Raw genomic sequence first — 18,102 nt, 5'->3', positions numbered from 1 at the left:
TCTGTTTCTCTCTCCTTCCTCCTTCCTTCCCTAACTCTTATCCATAGAACAGTAGTCAGCAATATTTAAGCAGGGGGAGAACTGCAAGTTTGCATCCTGATCTCTCAGAAGGTTAGAGACCAAATGAACTTGTACTTGTCATTGAAAAGAGTGGGACCAAGAATTTTAAGTCCATTAATTTGGAATAAAATTAAAAAATAAATTGTACTGCTGAACTTTACAGGCACAATAATGGGTAGTTGAGGGAGGCACATGGGACTTGCAGGATCTTGTTCATTCCCCTTAGCATTCCAGAACAAAAACCATAGCAGATAAAACGGTAGGTCAAACCAAAGTAAATATCAGCATATCAGTAAAAGACACAAAGGCGATGCTTCTTAGTAATTTATGTGGCTTCTACTCTGGGGGAGGCAAAATACTGTATATCTAATAGCTTAATCCAAGTTAGTAAAAAAAAAAATCAAAATGCACAACTGAGTAATGTTTTTGTAAGGATTATCCTAGCAGGTGGCAACATCTAGTTGTCATTGTCTGGATGGGAAGCTAAGCAAGATTGTACCTGGTTACTTCTTAGATGGGAGACTTTCAGGAAATGTCAGCACTTTAGACAAGAATGGAAAATTAAACCATAAACACAACAACAACAGTGAGAAGAAGACAATGGCTAACCATTTTCATCATTTTGCAAAGGAAATTATGAAGCTGAGCTTAACTTGAAAGAGATTTTGCTTAGTTACTCACTTTATTGGAACTGACCAATAGTACACACATCGTTGAATTATAAAGAATAGTTCATCAGCATAGATAGGACAGAAAGGAGGGGATGGGGGAAATAGCAAGATAGTTGATGAAACTGACTAGAAAACTACTTGATCTGTGTAGAAGAGAATGCTTCACTGTTAATCAGGGATAACAGATATAATAAGTGTTACAGATAGTCCTTGCTTAACGACCGCAATTGAGACTGGAATTTTGGCTACTAAGTGAAGCAGTCGTTAAACGAATCCAACCCAATTTCATGGCCATTAAGCCAATCATGTGGTCGTTAAGCAAACCATGTGGTCGTTAAGCGAATCACATGATTCCCCATTGATTTTGCTTGCCGGAAGCCAGCTGGGAAGGTCGAAAATGGCAATCGTGACCATGGGATGCTGCGACGGTCATAAATGCAAACCAGTTGCCAAGTGTCCAAATCATGATCATGTGTCCTCAGGGATGCTGTGACTGTTGTAAGTGTGAGGACCGGTCGTTTTCCAGCACTGTCGTAAGTCTGAACCATCACTAAACAAATGGTTGTTAAGTGAGGACTACCTGTATACTGAAATGTGTAAAGATGTGTTTTAGGTATCTGGAATATCTAAAGCAATAAAAATATTTTGCATTGAAAAATAAGTGTTGTAGTATGCCTTGGTACTTGAAATACAATATTACTGTGACATTTTTTTCTCTCTTGAAAATTCATATATGTTTTCTAAAACATAATGACTAACTTAAAAAGCTTCTGGGTGCAGTATTTTAAAGACTTGTCATTGTTTTTGTTTTGTTTTGTTTTACTATTACCACATTTTAAAGAGATTTTAGTGCAAACACAGGTCTTCACTCCTGGCCCAAGACAGTGATTTTATACTGTATATGGGAAAAAAATAGTCCATGCTTGATATTGTCCAATAAGCAGTTATCTAATTGTCTACTTAATTATTGTACTCAATACTAATAAGAAAACTATTATGCTTAAGCTCCATTTTAATATTTTGTGCAGATAAACACAAAGACTGTTCTGGAGTGACTTTACATCTGACTAATCAAAAGTAAGCATCTTTCATGTGGTTTCTTAAATATTTTCCTCCGATTCTTTTGAAAAGATTAATGTGAGCTTAAACAGAAGAACAGAATTCTAGTGATAGTCCTGGTATGTCCTGGTAAGCAAGACAGATTATTTAGTGAATACGTTCTTCAAAATGACTTAATAATATGTTTCTAAAACTGTAGAATGGAGTAACATACGAAATTTGTTGTCTTCTCCATCTTGAAAAATAAACATTCAACTTTTAATATGTAGCCAAAGTAAATATTCCTTGGAAATATTGCTCATTGCTTCTTCTTTCTTGTCTTAAGCTTTCAGTGTAAAAAGTTTAGTTTGCCCAAATCTAGTTTTACTACCCATTGCTGCTTAATTGTGGGTTGTTCTTTAAATCTCAGTTTCTTTAATGCTGAGGCATGGCTTGCCTGCTTCCTTTCCCCCCTTCACTTCTGCCAACATCTTCCATTTCCCCCCCACCCCCCAAGCAAGGAGGAAGTTTGGCTTCATATGCATTCATCATATGTGCTTTACTTCTCTTTTCATCTGCCGTTAATTAGTTTAACTAACATATTAATTCATCTTCATCTGGGGAGGGTAGGGGGGCTTTGGAGGAGAATCTATGTAAACATTTATTTATTTAACGTATTTATGAGGCAGTCTAACTCCAAACAATGCCACCATTGTACATGAATAACAACAGAAAAATAAACCAAGCCAATCAGCAACAGATAATGGTTAACCAGAGGGAACACTCCATGTTCATCTAACACGCTCACTTCCTCAAGGAGCCAGCTACTCATCTCAGCCCAAAGTCAGAGAAGAGAGTCAAGTCTTCTAGAGGAGAGTAGGGTGGCAGGTCTCTGGACCTCTGGGCGGGATACTATTCTAGAAGCAGATGCATTATGAAAGGAGGCAGTGTTTGTGGAGGATATACAGTATCTTCCAATACCTTGGTTTTAACTGTGAAAGAGAGCTGTTTGAAAATAACATAAGTTATTGATGTAGAAATGGAAAAAATATTGATGTTACCAATTAACCATCAGGGAGAATGTTTACTGGCCAATAAATAACCTTGAAAAACTATTTTAATCTTTTCCCCCTCACTATGAATGTCAGCTTTTAAACTTCTTTTAAAGCTAGTTCATATATAATGGAAGTGGGAAAGCAGAAATGTAAGCCTTGTAAAACTGTTTTCTGTATTTCTGTTGTAAATCTTAAATCAAGAATTGTACACCATACAAGTGGGAGCCATGAAATTTGTGATTGTCTTACCACAAGAGGTGTGCAAGTCTCATACCTGCATATGTGCATTATATTTGTTTAATAGTTTTCCTGACTGAGTAACTGTCCATAAATTCTTACTTTGTACTGTCAGTATATAAATAGCTATGTATACTGGGTTTGAATTTTTAAAGGTGCTGTGTATAGCCAAATAGCTGTTTCTTTTTTAAAAACCAGCAAGCCATAGTGATTGGGTATATTCAGTTAAAGTTTCCTTGTTATTAGTAGATTAAAAATACAGTAAATAATGAATCGGGGCAATATATGTAAATTTGATATGAGTTTCTTTTTCTTTTAAAGGCAGCCTCTGATTGCTGGCATGTATCTTATGATGTCCATGGATACTGTTATACCACCTGGAGAAAAAGGTGAATAAAATAGGTATCCCTGTCCACCCATCCCTCCCTCAGCCTTTGCAATTTTCAGGTGAAACAGCATAACACTTACTCAGTTTTAATACTGAAAGCTACTGTATATTAGAAGAACATTATGGCAAGTTAAGATACTAGTTTCTTTGATTACCATATCAGAATTATCAAATTCTGATAATTACTGACTTCAAAATGCATGTTTTTATTACTACTTTATATGTAATCAGTACTTCTTCAAATTTTCATTTTTTTATGATGGGAGTATTCATAAAAATGCATGTGTACTCAAACATAAAGGGAGGCTGTGTTGCTAAATTCTAATGTTTTAGATACTTTTTCAGTCATTCATACTCATTCTCTCAGCCTTTCTGACACATATATACACACAGAGAGATTACTGAGCCTCCTAAGTATTTCAGTATGGTCAAGGAACAGGTCATATACAATATGCTGTCTTTAATTTCTCTTAATTGCTACCCAAGTTTTACAGTAAGCTATAACTTCCAATTAATATGGCTGAGCTTCAGGGTTCTCTTGTTCATTGGCTTCAAGAAAAAGACTGAAGATTTTCACTTCCATGGTTAAGTAAACCTTATCATGGCACCCAAATGTGAAATTACGTTTAATATTTACAGTGGTTTTCTGAATCAATCCAGTTTCATGGGTTTTAACTAGGCTTCTCTTCCCTATACCGATGGTTCCCAGATTTGTTGAAATCTCCAACCCCACCCCCATTGCTACCCCAGATTCTCTAGTTATTAGCTCATAATTTTATGATATTTTTATAAGAACTTTATTAGTTTTCAAAGTATATCTAAAATACAAAACAGAAAATATAGAAAAGCTAGAAAATAGAACTAAAGAATAAATAAATAAACTATAAAAGTGCAAACAGACAGAAAGCAGAAATGGAAAGTGACTTCCAACTTTCTCCAATACAGATATAAATAAATTTACAAATATAATCTCTTACCATTAATTAAACCTTAGTAACATTATTTCTATCAAAACAAACCATTTAAAACCCAAAATCAAAACTTCATTTTTTTCCATCATAAGCAAATAATCTAAAAGTGGTTGCCAAGTATATATAAATCCAGAAACAGTATTTTCTCATATCAGTGCTGTTAACTTAGCCATTTGAGCCAAGTCCATTAATTTAATAATCCAATCTTCACCTGTAGGTATTTGTGAATCTTTCCATTGTTGTGCATATAAAATTCTTACAGCTGTAGTCATATATAGAAGTAAAGTTCCATATTGTTTCTCTAGCTCCTCCTCCATCAAACGCAAGAGGAACATTTCTGGGTTTTGTTTTGTTTTTTGTATGTTCACTTTGAGAATCTTTTGAATAATTGTACATTTTGGGTCCCAAAACTTTTTAGCCTTCTCAGAGGTGATAAAAAGTTCCTTCACCCTATAAACATTTCCAACAAACATTCATTACACCATTGTACATTTTTGACAACTTATCAGGAGTTAAATACCAATGATACATCATTTTATAAAAAATATCTTTTAAATTCTAATTCATAGTAAATTTCAAACCTTTGTTCTGGATATTTACCCTTGCTCCAACATAATATTATATCCAAAGTTCTTAGCCCATTAAAGATGCATTAAAGAGCCAGTTTGGTCTAGTGGTTAAAGCAACGGGCTAGAAACCAGGAGTCTGTGAGTTCTAGTCCTGCCTTAGGCAGGAAAGCTGGCTGGGTGACCTTGGGCCAGTCACTCTCTCTCAGCCGAATTCACCTCACAGGGATGCAGTTGTGGGAAAATAGGAGGAGGAAGGAGTATAGGTATGTTCCCCACCTTGAGTTATTTATAAAAATAATAAAGGCGGGATATTAAATTAAAAAAAAAAATCTTTGACATGCTCAGCTTCCAAATTCATCTGTAACAACATTTTATGTATTTTAGTAATAGCATATTCATCATTTGTGCAGAGCTCCATTTCAAATTGAGTTGTTTCATTAACAAATTTATAATTCTTTTTATCCACTTTAAAATGTTCTGACAATTGCGCATAAGTAAACCTTCCAACTCTAACATTTCCCTTGTTTTTAGTTTTGGTTCACCCTCTTCAAAATTTGACAAATCTTGATACTTTAACCAACTTATTCCTCCCACGTTTTCTCTTCTAACAAATGCCCCTTGAGGTAACAACCATAACGGTACATTAGGAGACAATCTTACCTTATATTTGTTCCAAATCCTCAGTATGGCACTCCTAACAAAATGATTTCTAAAATCCTCATTAACTTTAACATTATCATACCACAAGTAGGCGTGCCACCCGCATAATTTTATAATGTAGGTTTTTAAAAACCACCAAATGTCTGCTAGGATATTTTGCTAGGAAATATCTATATAATATTATCTGCAAACAGAATCCCACCCCACCCCCAGATCAGCTCAGATAATTCTGTGTATTTATGGATTGAGTGACTCTGTATGGAAAAAACAATATTATGAATATGAATATATGGGAATTGTCTTTTAGTTAAACAGAATAGCCATTAATGGCAATGTGTGAATAAAAGATTATGCAAAGATATTTGTGGATGAATGCAAGAACAATTTCTGCGCACAGTTCTGCTGGTATTAGTATATTGCCAAATATTTCATTTAACTTTACAACCATAGTTCTAATTGTCCTCAACATGTAGACATCATTCTTAATGTCGTTCATATCTATTTTCTAACAGTGGTTAATGCAGATATTGCTTGCCATTATAAAATGTATCCAATGCATCCATTTGCTTATAGAGTGCACACCCATCACTTAGGTAAGTCTTTACATTAATTGATAAATGTATTTCTTTAGTGGTTTAAGCTTAATTCTTATATCCATCCTTTTTTGTGGGGAGAGATGTAAGGCCTACTGAATGCTATGAGATGGAATTGGGCTGTTAATTGTAATGTAAACTATTCCATGTTATATGTGTGTGTATGTATATATCACACATATATATTAATTTTATTTAAAGCTGAATAGTATTAGGACAGGAACCCTCTTAAATACATGTGCTGTGTATCCTGGTCCAGATTTTTAGGCATTCATAAAACTTAGTATGCAGCTTCCATATCTCAGCTGCAGAAATCCAGATGAACATTAGGTAGCAGTAAAGAAATACAGATGGACCTCGTTTAACGACCATTCAGTGACAATTCAGATTTGTGATGGTGCTGAACAAGTGGTACTTATGAGCAGTCCTTGAAGTTCCAGATGTTGCAGTGCTCCTGCAGTCATGTGATTGCGATCAAGCGCTCAGCAACCAGCCCAGATTACTGACTGTCACAGCGTTCTGCCATCACATGATTGCAATTTGTGACCTTCCCTGCCAGCTTCCCACAAGCAAAGTCAATGGGGAAGCAGGTTGGAAGTCGCGATCACATGAGGTCCTCACTTAACAACCTGCGGTGATTCACTTAATGGTAACTGGGGACTCCTGGAACTGCCATTGCTAAGCAGCATGGTCACGTGAGATTGCCCTTTACGATTGCATCGCTTAGCGACAGAAATTCCGTTCCAATTACTGTCGTTAAGCGAGGAGTACCTGTACAGAAATTCATACCTATTTGCAGCCTTTTAGTGGTTGTCCGTATGTTTGCCACCAGATCGAATTGCCTTAACTTAGAGAAGCTAAAGGCATAAGAAGCCAAGCGATACTCAGTCCAAACTCTGCTGTGGGATAGTACTTTTATTAGAGCCGCTCCCAAAATCACAACATAATTAGTTCATTGTTTTGCTACTTTTAAGCCAGTCCTCACTGGACTGGTCAGGGTTTTTTTTTCTGAGTGCAGTTCTGCCAGTATAATCTTTAGACAGATGGTATACCTACCAGTTAACATTTAGAGTTTTTTTACAGTGATTAGGTGACAAAAATATTGATAGTGCAGATTTTGTGAAGAGAGGTTGCCATACTCAGAAACAATGGTAAAGTATAAAAGACTACTATATAACTGCTCTATAATAACAATACACATTTTGTCCAATTAATTGTAATAGCCTTCTTATGGTTTAATCTATTAAATGCTGTCGTCATATTATAAAATCTTTTGCAATGTTAGTATAATTATGTGAGAATGATCTGTGGATTTCTAAGGAGGAAAACACGGTATACGTATGAATGAGCAAATGTCAGTGATCCAAACTTTAGCATTGTCAGTTGGTTTAAACTGTGAACTGGTAAACTATTTTTTGGTATTTCTGCATATTGTTTATTTGGCTAAACAGTGAAATGGTGGTAGCGCTCAAGGTTTAATTCCATAAAACATGTGTTTATTTACAAGGGAATGTTTTTTGTTGCAGGAAAAGTAGTAAGTGGGTATCGAGTTAGAGATGGTCAGTGGTCGCCGATTGGCCGGCAAAGTCCTCAACTGCCACAGGTATGTTTATTCACATTTTAAAGGTATCTTGGGTTAATGTGTTTCACTGTTAAAGAATCGTCACTCTTACTGTGTTTTTAAGATTTAATGGAAATGTGAATAGTTAGAAGTATAGATTTAAGTAGGAGAGCCAACGTGGTAGCATGGTTAAAATATTGGAACAGGAGTGGGGGAAATCAGGTGCTAGTTCACCCTCAGCTGTGAAAGCTCATTCAAAGACTTTGGAACAGCCATCCTTTCTCAGCCCAACCCACCTCACAGGGCTGTTGTTACAGGGGGAAAATAGGTCTTGTACTGGGCTTAAATATAAGCACATACCCAATAAAAACACTTCTACTATTACTAATTTTATTTATTTATTTATCTATCTATCTATCACCAAGTGGCGATAAGATCTGATTCGGTGAGGAGGGCTCTACGGCGCCAGCCACCCCCAGGAGGAATTATTTGCCTTCCTATCCCAGGCAGGGCAGCCACACTAAAGCAGTAGTTGCAGATTAAGCCTAAAAAAATTAAAATGGCATGTTAGATGAGTAGTTGGAATTGATTGCAACCTTTTATAAAATATGGACAAAAATAGTGTCACAGGCAGCAATTAATATCCATTAATAATTTCTCAAGCATTTTAGCAGAGCTTTTATCTTACATCCGGCTCCAAGATAAGGGAAAGCGGGTGAGCATGACTGAAGAAAAACAGAGACCAAACACTAGAGTTTTTCCTTTTTACACTACAAATGTCTGTATCTCTCATTCTGCTTCCCTAACTCCCCTAATTTCAGAGGGTGTATGAGTAGCTATTCAAGAAAAATATATACCACAATGTGTGTTTGTCCATTTTTTTTTTATTCATTTAGCCAAATTTTGAGGGCTAGGAAGACTGTTCTAATGTCACTTTACCCAGAAATAAGTGCCACTGAGTTCAGTGAGACAAATTTTCAAAATGTTGTAAAGCTCTCTAACGCAGGTGAAAATAGGGGGCCTACTTAATATACACAGGTGCACACACACACACACTTAATATATATTTAATATACACACACAAAATATGGAGGGATACAGTCAGATATCTTTAATATAATATTCATTGTAGTACATAATAAATGATACGTATTGCAGTTTAGTACATTTCTGGTATTAAATTTGTTCTGTGAGTTGAAGTCCACAAAGCTTAAAGTTGCTGAAGTTGAGAAACACTGCCCTAACCTGTTAATCAAGCATTTTTTGGTTAGAGAACCTGGAGGCATATTTTCCTTTCACTCCTGTTTTTATAAAGAGTAGTCTCTGTGCTGCTTTCTATCTCATAAGAAATGTTTGTGTTTTAAACAATTTGCATGCTGTCCATTGTAGATCATTTGACACAGTAAAAAACATATCCAGTGAGTCTCTGTCTTGCCAATAAGTCAGGTTTACAATGTTCAACCAATACCAATTGCTACTAAAGTGACCGAGATGATTCATTTTACAGGATCTTATCAAATGAAATGGGCAGAAAAACAGAATTTCTATCTTTAGGCAAACTCCAAATAACAAATTTTGATTAATAAAGAAAATTAGGCTTTTTTCATGACAGCAATAAAAAAGACAATGTGTTTTAAATTGGACAAGAAGCCTAAAATATGAAATAAAAAACACACTCCAGTGATATATTCTATAAATTCCTAATAGTTAATAAAAACAATAGAGGAAAGAAAATTTACTAAAGTTTAAAATTATTATTCCTGTTGTTTCATTTCTCAGGCATTTTACCCTGTAGAAAATCTTGTAGAAATCAAGTATGGTGATATTCTGGCAGCAAGATGCGTCTTTACTGGTGAAGGAAGATCTTCAGAAACTTATATAGGGTACGTGTGTTAATATTTTTAAAGATCTTAATGGTTATAGAAAAGGTTGAGAATCAAAATGGTTGCTGCACACAGGGGAAAAAAAAAACTTCTTTAGGGTTTCCTGCTAATGTGTCATGACTAGAAAAGTCTTATCCATTAATATTTCCTGTTCCGCCAGTGAAAACAGATCAGGATATTTCAAGGTCCATCTTGTCCTATATGATGAACCCCGTGCTTTAACTTTTGCTCAGAGACTTTTTAGTCCCACTTTTGAGGTAAGATGAGCTGAGTAATGATTGGGCCTTCTCTGTCACATCTTCTGGGCTCAAGAACTTTTGATGTCAAGACCGCAATATTTGATTAACAGCTTTTGCTACTTTTATTTGTATACCTGTCTGATGCACTTGTAAATGACTAGAAAAAAGTGTTTCTGATATATGGGTAATTAAATATATATTGAGAGTTGTTAGCCATAGCATGGTCAAGACTGATACTACAGGTTAAGATTTCCAAATGACTTTTTTTTCATCATGCACATTAATCAAATCATTGTTGTGGCTGATGTTGTAAAGCTTGAAACTGACAAAGCTGGAATCATCAGTTTTTGGATTAGAGAGAAATGTTGTGAAAACGTATCCCAGCTGTATCAAGGCTATCAAGAGACTGGCCAAGTTTCTGTTGGCTGAGAAAGGCAGGAAAAGAAAGCCAAATGTTTAAACCCTGGAGGGTTGACATACAGGGCTCTGAATTCCTTACTCTGCTATGGACAGTCAACTGTTGTGTTAGAAGCTTTAGTCTTTCTCCAGTAAAGTATCTAATCTAGCTGAGGTCTCTGAGAGTTTTCTGCCAAGACTAGCCAAGCACTAAGTAAGGGGTTATGTGTCTGCAGAGCCATCATTTACTGCTGAGCCCTGTGAAGCCTGACAGGTTTGATCTAGTACATAGAGTGTACAGTATGTGTGAAGCCTTGCAATAATGTCTACTCTGCAACATGGTAGAACCAGCCAGAATCAATTTATATACGTCATGCTACGTATCCCAATGAAATTTTGAGGTATAAGCACTTTCAATGAGCAAAGCAAAATTTACTTACATATTTGCATATTATATTTTTAATTTATTCAGTTTTGAAGGTTCTCTAAGCAGATTGCCTGAAAAGAATAAAAAAAACATTGAAAAGAAAGTGAAAACACAATGATAAATATATAGAAAATATATATTATATATATTCTTTAAAATATATAGAAACAGATGTTTACAGTCATTTTTTCTATTTCATTTTATTATGTGTGTTTGTTATTAAAGTTTTATGCTGTAGCAAGTTCAGAATTCTTCCTCTGTTTATAGGATGGTGGTCATTTTCTAAAGGCATTATGTGCTACTATTCACAGTGACTATGGGAAATTGGTTATTTTGCTAGGAATAAATGTGTTTTAATAGTGAACAGCTGGCATGATGAAGATGCTGTTTCTAAAGTACAGTATCTGTGCCTTGTTCTTACAGTAGAGTTAACATAATATGGCACAAAATGATTGAGTGTCTTCATCTCTCCTAACTCACCAATAGTATAGCCTCTAGGACAGAGTAGGGAGTTCTTGCTTGAGTTTCTTATTAAACCCATGTAAGGACTTTTTTACACAAAATATACAGTAATGTATAGAACTACGGCGGTTCGAAACCGCGCGGCGGGGTGAGCTCCCGTTGCTCGTCCCAGCTCCTGCTCACCTAGCAGTTTGAAAACATGCAAATGTGAGTAGATCAATAGGTACCGCTTCGGCGGGAAGGTAACGGCGTTCCGAGTCGTCATGCTGGCCACATGACCTGGAAGTGTCTATGACAACCCCGGCTCTAAGGCTTAGAAACGGAGATGAGCACCGCCCCCTAGAGTCGGACACGACTGGACTTTACGTCAAGGGAAACCTTTACCTTTACCTTTTATAGAACTACAGATAGTCCTGTTAAAGACTGCCATTGGGACTGGCAACTCCATTGCTAACCAACACAGTCATTACGTGAAACATCACATGACCATGACCACACCTGACTTACAACATCAGTTCTGCTGCGGTTGTTAAGCGAATCATCTGGGTCATTAAGTGACACATCACAGGACTGCGACTTGCAACTTCCTGCTGGCTTTCCTATTGACTTTGCTTGTTGGAAGATGGCTATGAAGGTCACAAATGGTGATCACATGACTGAGGGGACATTGCAATGGCCATAGGTTTGAGGACCAGTCGTAAATCTACTTTTTCAGCACCATTGTAAGTTCATACAGTTGCTGAACGAGGCAGTTGTTAACCAAGGACTACCTGTACTTCTTCCAGAAAATATATAGCGACATAATTATTGTGTGCAGTCTGAAAATAGTAAAGGTAAGTGGGCCTTGCAATAAAATATTACAGATTGTAATGCTTCTGAACAAGATTTTTCCAACCACATTCCCACTCTTACTACTGTTACTATACTACTACTACTAATTATTATTATTATTAGGCAGCTTTCACTTCCATCACTGGCAATATTGTATTATTTAAAGCATTCTTTAAGCTTTAAAGCACAATATGGGTACAGGACTGCTTATTTCTTACAGCAGTCCTGTAGCAGTTATTTGCTGGTATAGGCCAGCAAATGATAACCTATGAAAGGTCTGGGCTGCATTGAAAAAACACAAAAATGCAGATGCAAGTTGCTTTGCATCTATCTAAAAGGGGAAAATTTGCCAAAAAAAAGAAAGAGATAGGATTAATAGTATTAATATTTAGTGAAGTAGCACGTTCACAAAGTAGAACATAAATTACATGAGATTTTTTATATGCAACTAACTAGTTGAAATCAGAACCTAGGCAAATTGATGGGTGGATGGAGTAATGGCATGTGTGTGTCTTATTAAACAGCGGAAGTGCACCCTTCTTCAAGAAACCATTGCTGGATCCTGCAGATCTGGACATCTTTAATCCAGTTTCTATGCTTCCCTTTTTGGACAAAGTTGTTGAGAAGGTGGTTGGCTTCAGCTCCTAAAGGTCCTGGAGGAACCAAATTATCTGGACCCTTTCCAGTCAGGATTCAGCACTGAGACAGCTTTGGTTGTGCTTGTAGTTAACCGGTGGCAGGCTCTGGTTGGGGGTAGCTCATCCATCCTAGCCCTCCATGTCCTCTTGTCAGTCTTTGATACCATTAACCATGGTTCCTTCTGGACCAGCTTATGGGGTTGGGAGTGGGGGCACTATTTTGCAGTGGTTCGCCTTTTTCCTCCAAGACTGGTTCTAGTCAGAGTTTGAAGGGGACGTTTCATTGCCAGATTAGGCAACATCTTCAGTGCGAAGAGGGAGTGGGCCTTGCTCTCAGTTTATATACCGTGGCTTGCCCTGCTTGTGTTGGTGGGGGTGTTGTTCTCTCCTTGGGAGTTCTTTGGGCTGTTGTTTGCTGCTTGGTTGATTGACTGAGTTATAGTTCCTTGATTAGGGTGTATACACCCTAATCAAGGAACTTTTCATATTTTATTGTTACACTGTGAGCTATCCAGGATTATTATATATAAAATGGGTAGCCAAATAAATCTTTAAAATGAATGAATAAAATAAAATAAAATAGAAATTAGTTATTTGCAGGATCCCCTGCTCCCTAAGAATCTGTCTGTCCCATATACTCCAATAAGGAGGGCACACTCCAAGTGTTTTCACTGACAAAATGCCACCTTATGGGACCTTGGAGGCATGTCTTTTTGTTGGTGGCTCCTGTATTTTGGAACAATCTGCTTCCCAAAATATACAGTAGTTGGTCCTGACCCTGCAGGCCTTTAGAAGGGCAGTCAAATCCTGGCTCTTTCTCCAGGCCTTTGATCTGGGTGAGTAGAGTCCTAGTTGTTGTATGTTTTAGTTTGGTTGTGATTTTGTGGTTTTAGTTGGCTTTTGATGTATTGTGTTGTTTTCTTTGGGGTTTGTGTTTGTAGCTGACTTTGGTACACTGTCCAAGGTCCCTTTGTTTGAGTTGGGTAGAAAGAAAAAAAACCTGCTGTAATAAAGAGGCAAATATAGGAATAGTGTGAAATAAAATGGGACATATTGACAGATGGAAGGGGTAAAAAGCCTTCTGCAATGATTCCTAAGCAGCCAAAACAGTTCTCTAAACAATAATTCAATCAGTCTCAATATTTTGCAACAACAGTTCTGCATATGACATCATCCATCAGTAATCCACAGAAAAAATTGGGAGACACTATGTTTGGATGGCAGGACTAGTCATGCCCAATTCTTTTGCCATCTCTTCCCAACAATTGGCATGCAGTTCCTGAAAAGTTACTTTTAAAAGATAATAGCCCTTGGGTTGAAAGAGGTTCTCCATCCATATTTGCAGAGCAAACAAGTCTCTAATTGCTAACTACTTTGCCAGCCAAAGAAAGGAAGCCAGTTTGTCTGTCACTGATACCTTGCATCTTATTAACAACTAAAGTTATAATAAATAGCCTACTTTTTTATCTTCCAAAGATACCAAATGTACTATGTTAAAAATATTGACAGTGTTTGGATACTGTTAATAGATGCAGGAAAGTTAGGTTTATTCAAGTACACTTCAGTGTTTTATTTATGTTTTAAAGAGGTGGCAGTTCTCTGACAGCTGTCTAAATCAACTGGAAGGAGAGGAAATGAATTTAAAGAGGAGGAGGCTAACACTAATCTTGCTAAGGCAAAGCAGCTTTCTGGAATGGTTCCATGTTTTAAAAAGGCTGGATACCAATTCTCTTTTGGGAAGGTCTCATTCGCTTCCTGACGGATGTCATTATTGTTGCTATGGTGAATAAATGAATGCTGCATGATGCCACAGGAGAAGAGTAAGCACTGATGGCTTTGGAACTGCAAATAGTCCACCCCCACAACTTTCTATTAGCGTAGGCTGACTGTGTTGATTGTGAAAACTAATTGGTGGTGGCGGGGAGAGATAGACAAAGCTTTTTGCTGGTCTTCCCTCCCCCCTTCTCTCTCTTTCACACATCTTTTCTTTCCATTTAGCCCTCTTAACATATTTCAAAATGAAAGTATTATCAGTATAAATCTCCTGAAGCAAATGTTAGGTATTCTGTATGCAGGAATACTTTTTTTCTTTCTGAAGAAAGATGTTTAAATAATCTTTTGATTCTTGTTCAAGAAGAAAGAATCTTGATGAAGCAAATTATTGGATCTTTTTCAGTTTGGGTTCAGGCCTAGGCATAGAACAGGAATAGTACTGGTTCATCTAGTGGATGATCTTGTCAGGATCTAACAATTATTTTAACCTCTCAGTGGACTTCAGTATCTTCAACCATGGTACTGGACCACCTGTGAAGGCACTGTTTCTGGTGGTTATGCTCTACCTTAGGTTTGGATTAATTGATTATGTGACATCAAGTTAGTGTTGACTCCTAGCAGCCACATCTATAGATTTTCTCCATAATGATCTGTCCCTAACCTGGTCTTTCAGGTCTTCCTCAGTGCACCCATTCACCATTCAACTCATCCACCTTGCTGCTGGTCATCCTATTCTTCTTTTTCCTTCCACCTTTCCCAGCATTAGAACCTTCTCTAAGGAGCTAGATCTTTGCATAATGTATCCAACATAGGATAATTTGAGCCTGGTTATTTGAGTCTTGAGTGAGAAGTCTGGGTTGAGTTGTTTGATGATTCATTGGTTTGTTTTCTTGGCTGTCCACAGTATTCTCAGGAGTCTTCTCCAACACCAGAGTTCAAAGTTATATTCCTATCCTGCTTCTTCAAAGTCCACCTACCTTAGTTGGCAGTTCTAATCAGTAGCGGTAGATAAGCAATCAAAGTAATGGGTAAACATTCAGCTCTCTCCCCACTACTCCACATGAGGCAGTTTTGGAAGCTACAGTTAGTACAAAATAAGGCAACTAAGGTGATTAGTGAGTGAATGCTGCTATGTAAATATTATATTTATTATCTGGCTGCTCTGGGTTACCAAGTTCCAATTTAAGGTTCTACTTTTGACCAATAAAGCCCTATATGGCTTGGCTCCAGGGTTCCTTAAGGACCATCTTTCCCAGATGGAATGTCTGGGCATGCAGAGGAAGAATGCTCATGGTTCTCTCTCTGTACAAATAGAAAACAGCATAGGTCCTCAGTAATCCTTCTCTTTTGTCTCTCCTCATACTACAAAACACCTTGTTCCCAGAGGTGCATTTGGCATCCTCTCTGTTAGCTTTCTGCAAGCTAGTTCTACTGGAGGCAATTTCATTGGAGTTGTCATTTGTGGCTTAGTTGTTGACTGTTACTTGGTAGGGCACTGATTTGTATCTGTATTTGTATTAAGTTTGTTTTGCCTTTTATATTTAATATTTTGTGTAAACTGTCAGGAGTATGTTTTGAGCTGGGTGATAACAGAAATTGTAATGAATAAATAAATGCATTCTTCATGTTCAAAACACTAGAATGCTTTATTTTCCTTTTGCATTAATTCTAAAGCACACCCTACTTTTTTAAAAGAAAAGGAAAAAGCTTGCAATTTAAGCTTGAGGAAAGACTGTAGCATTACTACTATAGCATCACTTAATCTAAATAAAAGATGCTACAGTTAGTGTCCCATAATAACATAATGAAACTAGGTTTTTTACTTGGATCTATACTTTGTGGCCTAGCAGAAGAAGGGAGAGGCAATACAATGAATCTGGCATGCATTAAATAGAAGAGTCCTAAATTAAAAGAGTAAATTATTAATGATTTTGTAAATGGAATATATCATCTGGATGGGTGGTAGGGTGGTGGGGGAGAATTCTTCAGGAAAGAATAAATAGTTTATACTGCTGCATTCCATATAAGTGATCTTGATTGAAATCTGCACTGCTGGATTGCATTTTGATGGAAGCTTGTGAAATATATCTGCAAAAACAGAACAAAAATGAAATGTATAGAAGCCACACATGAGCAGGCAGGGCCTTAATAGGACTGAATGATAACTAGGAAGCTGTCAGCGAAGTAAAAAGTTTGCTTTGAAGGCTCAAAGTGCTAGGAATTCTTAAGTTCTAATATGCTTTATAAAACTATGTAAAACAATGTTCTTAGTAAATGCTAAGCAAACAGTTGAGATAATGGCTTTTATTTCAAGAGTCTTATGCATGTTTAATGTGAAATATTTTTTAAAAAACAGTGCTGTCTAACTCTGTAATTGGAAGGAGATGTCCTCCCCTCCTCTACATTTTAATCTTTGTAAGTGTGTTTCTTCTCTAGCTAAAATTTGTATTTTCACCTTTTCTCTCTATTCATATTTTGATGAAGGGGTACAGCCAGGGATGAAATGTGCAATTTCTATATTATGTATTACATGGAAGCCAAATATGCAGTTTCATCCATGACCTGTACACAGAACATTAACCCAGAGATGTTCAAAAGCATACCTCAAGAAGCAAATATCCCTATTCCAGTCAAGCCTGATATGACTGTGATAGCCCATGGACATAATGAAGGTAAAAGTATTTATTCCTTTGCTAATACCACTAGAGAAAAGAATGATATGGCTGAGCATATACAGTATTTGTTAGGAACTCAACCAAGGTGCTTGAGACATCTATTTAAACAGGCTGGTATCTAGATATGCAGCAGAAAAAAAAATGTATGAGGAAATCCAGCACAGCCCTGCAGGTGGTCACCAGTACATTCAGCTGGCATAATGTTGCTTAGTATTTAAACAGTTTAAGAGTTAGTTGTCATATTATTTCGTTCTATATCTTACTATATGCAAAAATTTAAATGTTAATAATTGGACCAAATTCAAACTGGAATCTATTATTAGTGTACTGTAGGTCTAATCCTGTGTGACATTAAAAATAATGTTAATATTGGTTGATTTTTAATTATGTCCCTTTATCTTTTTCTTATCTTTTGTGTTAACTGTCTTTATTATCCAGATTGGATGGAAAAGTGAAATAAAAATTAAAAATAATTCAGAGATTCAATTCAAATGAAGCTTGCCTATATTCTGTTTTATTGTTAGATGCACTTGGAAATTTAGATGAGATGCAGTTTAATCTTGTGTAAATGAGCCTGCTTGATTGTCACATACTAAAGGTTTCTCTTTCCCCTTTCTTCTGGGTTAAACATAAAAAAACCCAGAAAGCAGTCCTCTGACTTAAACTAACTGCACTTAGTTACATCTGAACTGGGCCAAATTACAGTTTTAAGGTAGTGTTTACTGAGGATTGAAAGATACTGTTTAATCTTGGTCTATTTCAATAAACCATACTTTTAAGTAAGTGAAAGATTAAATAACCAATTTGGTTAGCTTAAAAAGGGTAAGGATGTTTCCAATCTCCTCATAGCCATTCCAGAAGAGAAGCTGTCACAATAATGCCATATCTGAACTGAGATGATGCGTTGTAACATCAGATGATATATCGAGGTGGAGTAGAGCAACACTGACTATGTTTCCATACTCTAAGCAAATA

The 18,102-nt window shown here is 36.6% G+C and overlaps 1 protein-coding gene across 5 annotated transcripts in view; it reads left to right on the top strand.

The window, feature by feature from the left end:
• Positions 1–18,102, top strand: part of PAM (peptidylglycine alpha-amidating monooxygenase) — a 162,530-nt gene that overhangs the window by 101,817 nt on the left and 42,611 nt on the right. For all 5 annotated transcript variants that reach the window (XM_063295388.1, XM_063295389.1, XM_063295387.1 and 2 more), the window contains 6 exons: positions 1,760–1,808; positions 3,383–3,450; positions 6,162–6,242; positions 7,769–7,845; positions 9,583–9,686; positions 16,937–17,124. In XM_063295388.1, coding sequence (XP_063151458.1) covers positions 1,760–1,808; positions 3,383–3,450; positions 6,162–6,242; positions 7,769–7,845; positions 9,583–9,686; positions 16,937–17,124 — 567 coding nt within the window. The remainder of the gene's footprint in view (positions 1–1,759; positions 1,809–3,382; positions 3,451–6,161; positions 6,243–7,768; positions 7,846–9,582; positions 9,687–16,936; positions 17,125–18,102) is intronic.

Source organism: Candoia aspera, chromosome 2 (assembly GCF_035149785.1).
Source record: "Candoia aspera isolate rCanAsp1 chromosome 2, rCanAsp1.hap2, whole genome shotgun sequence".
NCBI classification, from domain to species: Eukaryota; Metazoa; Chordata; class Lepidosauria; order Squamata; family Boidae; genus Candoia; species Candoia aspera.
The sequence above is the reverse complement of the archived record's forward strand: the minus strand, read 5'-3'. Positions and strand labels throughout refer to the sequence as shown.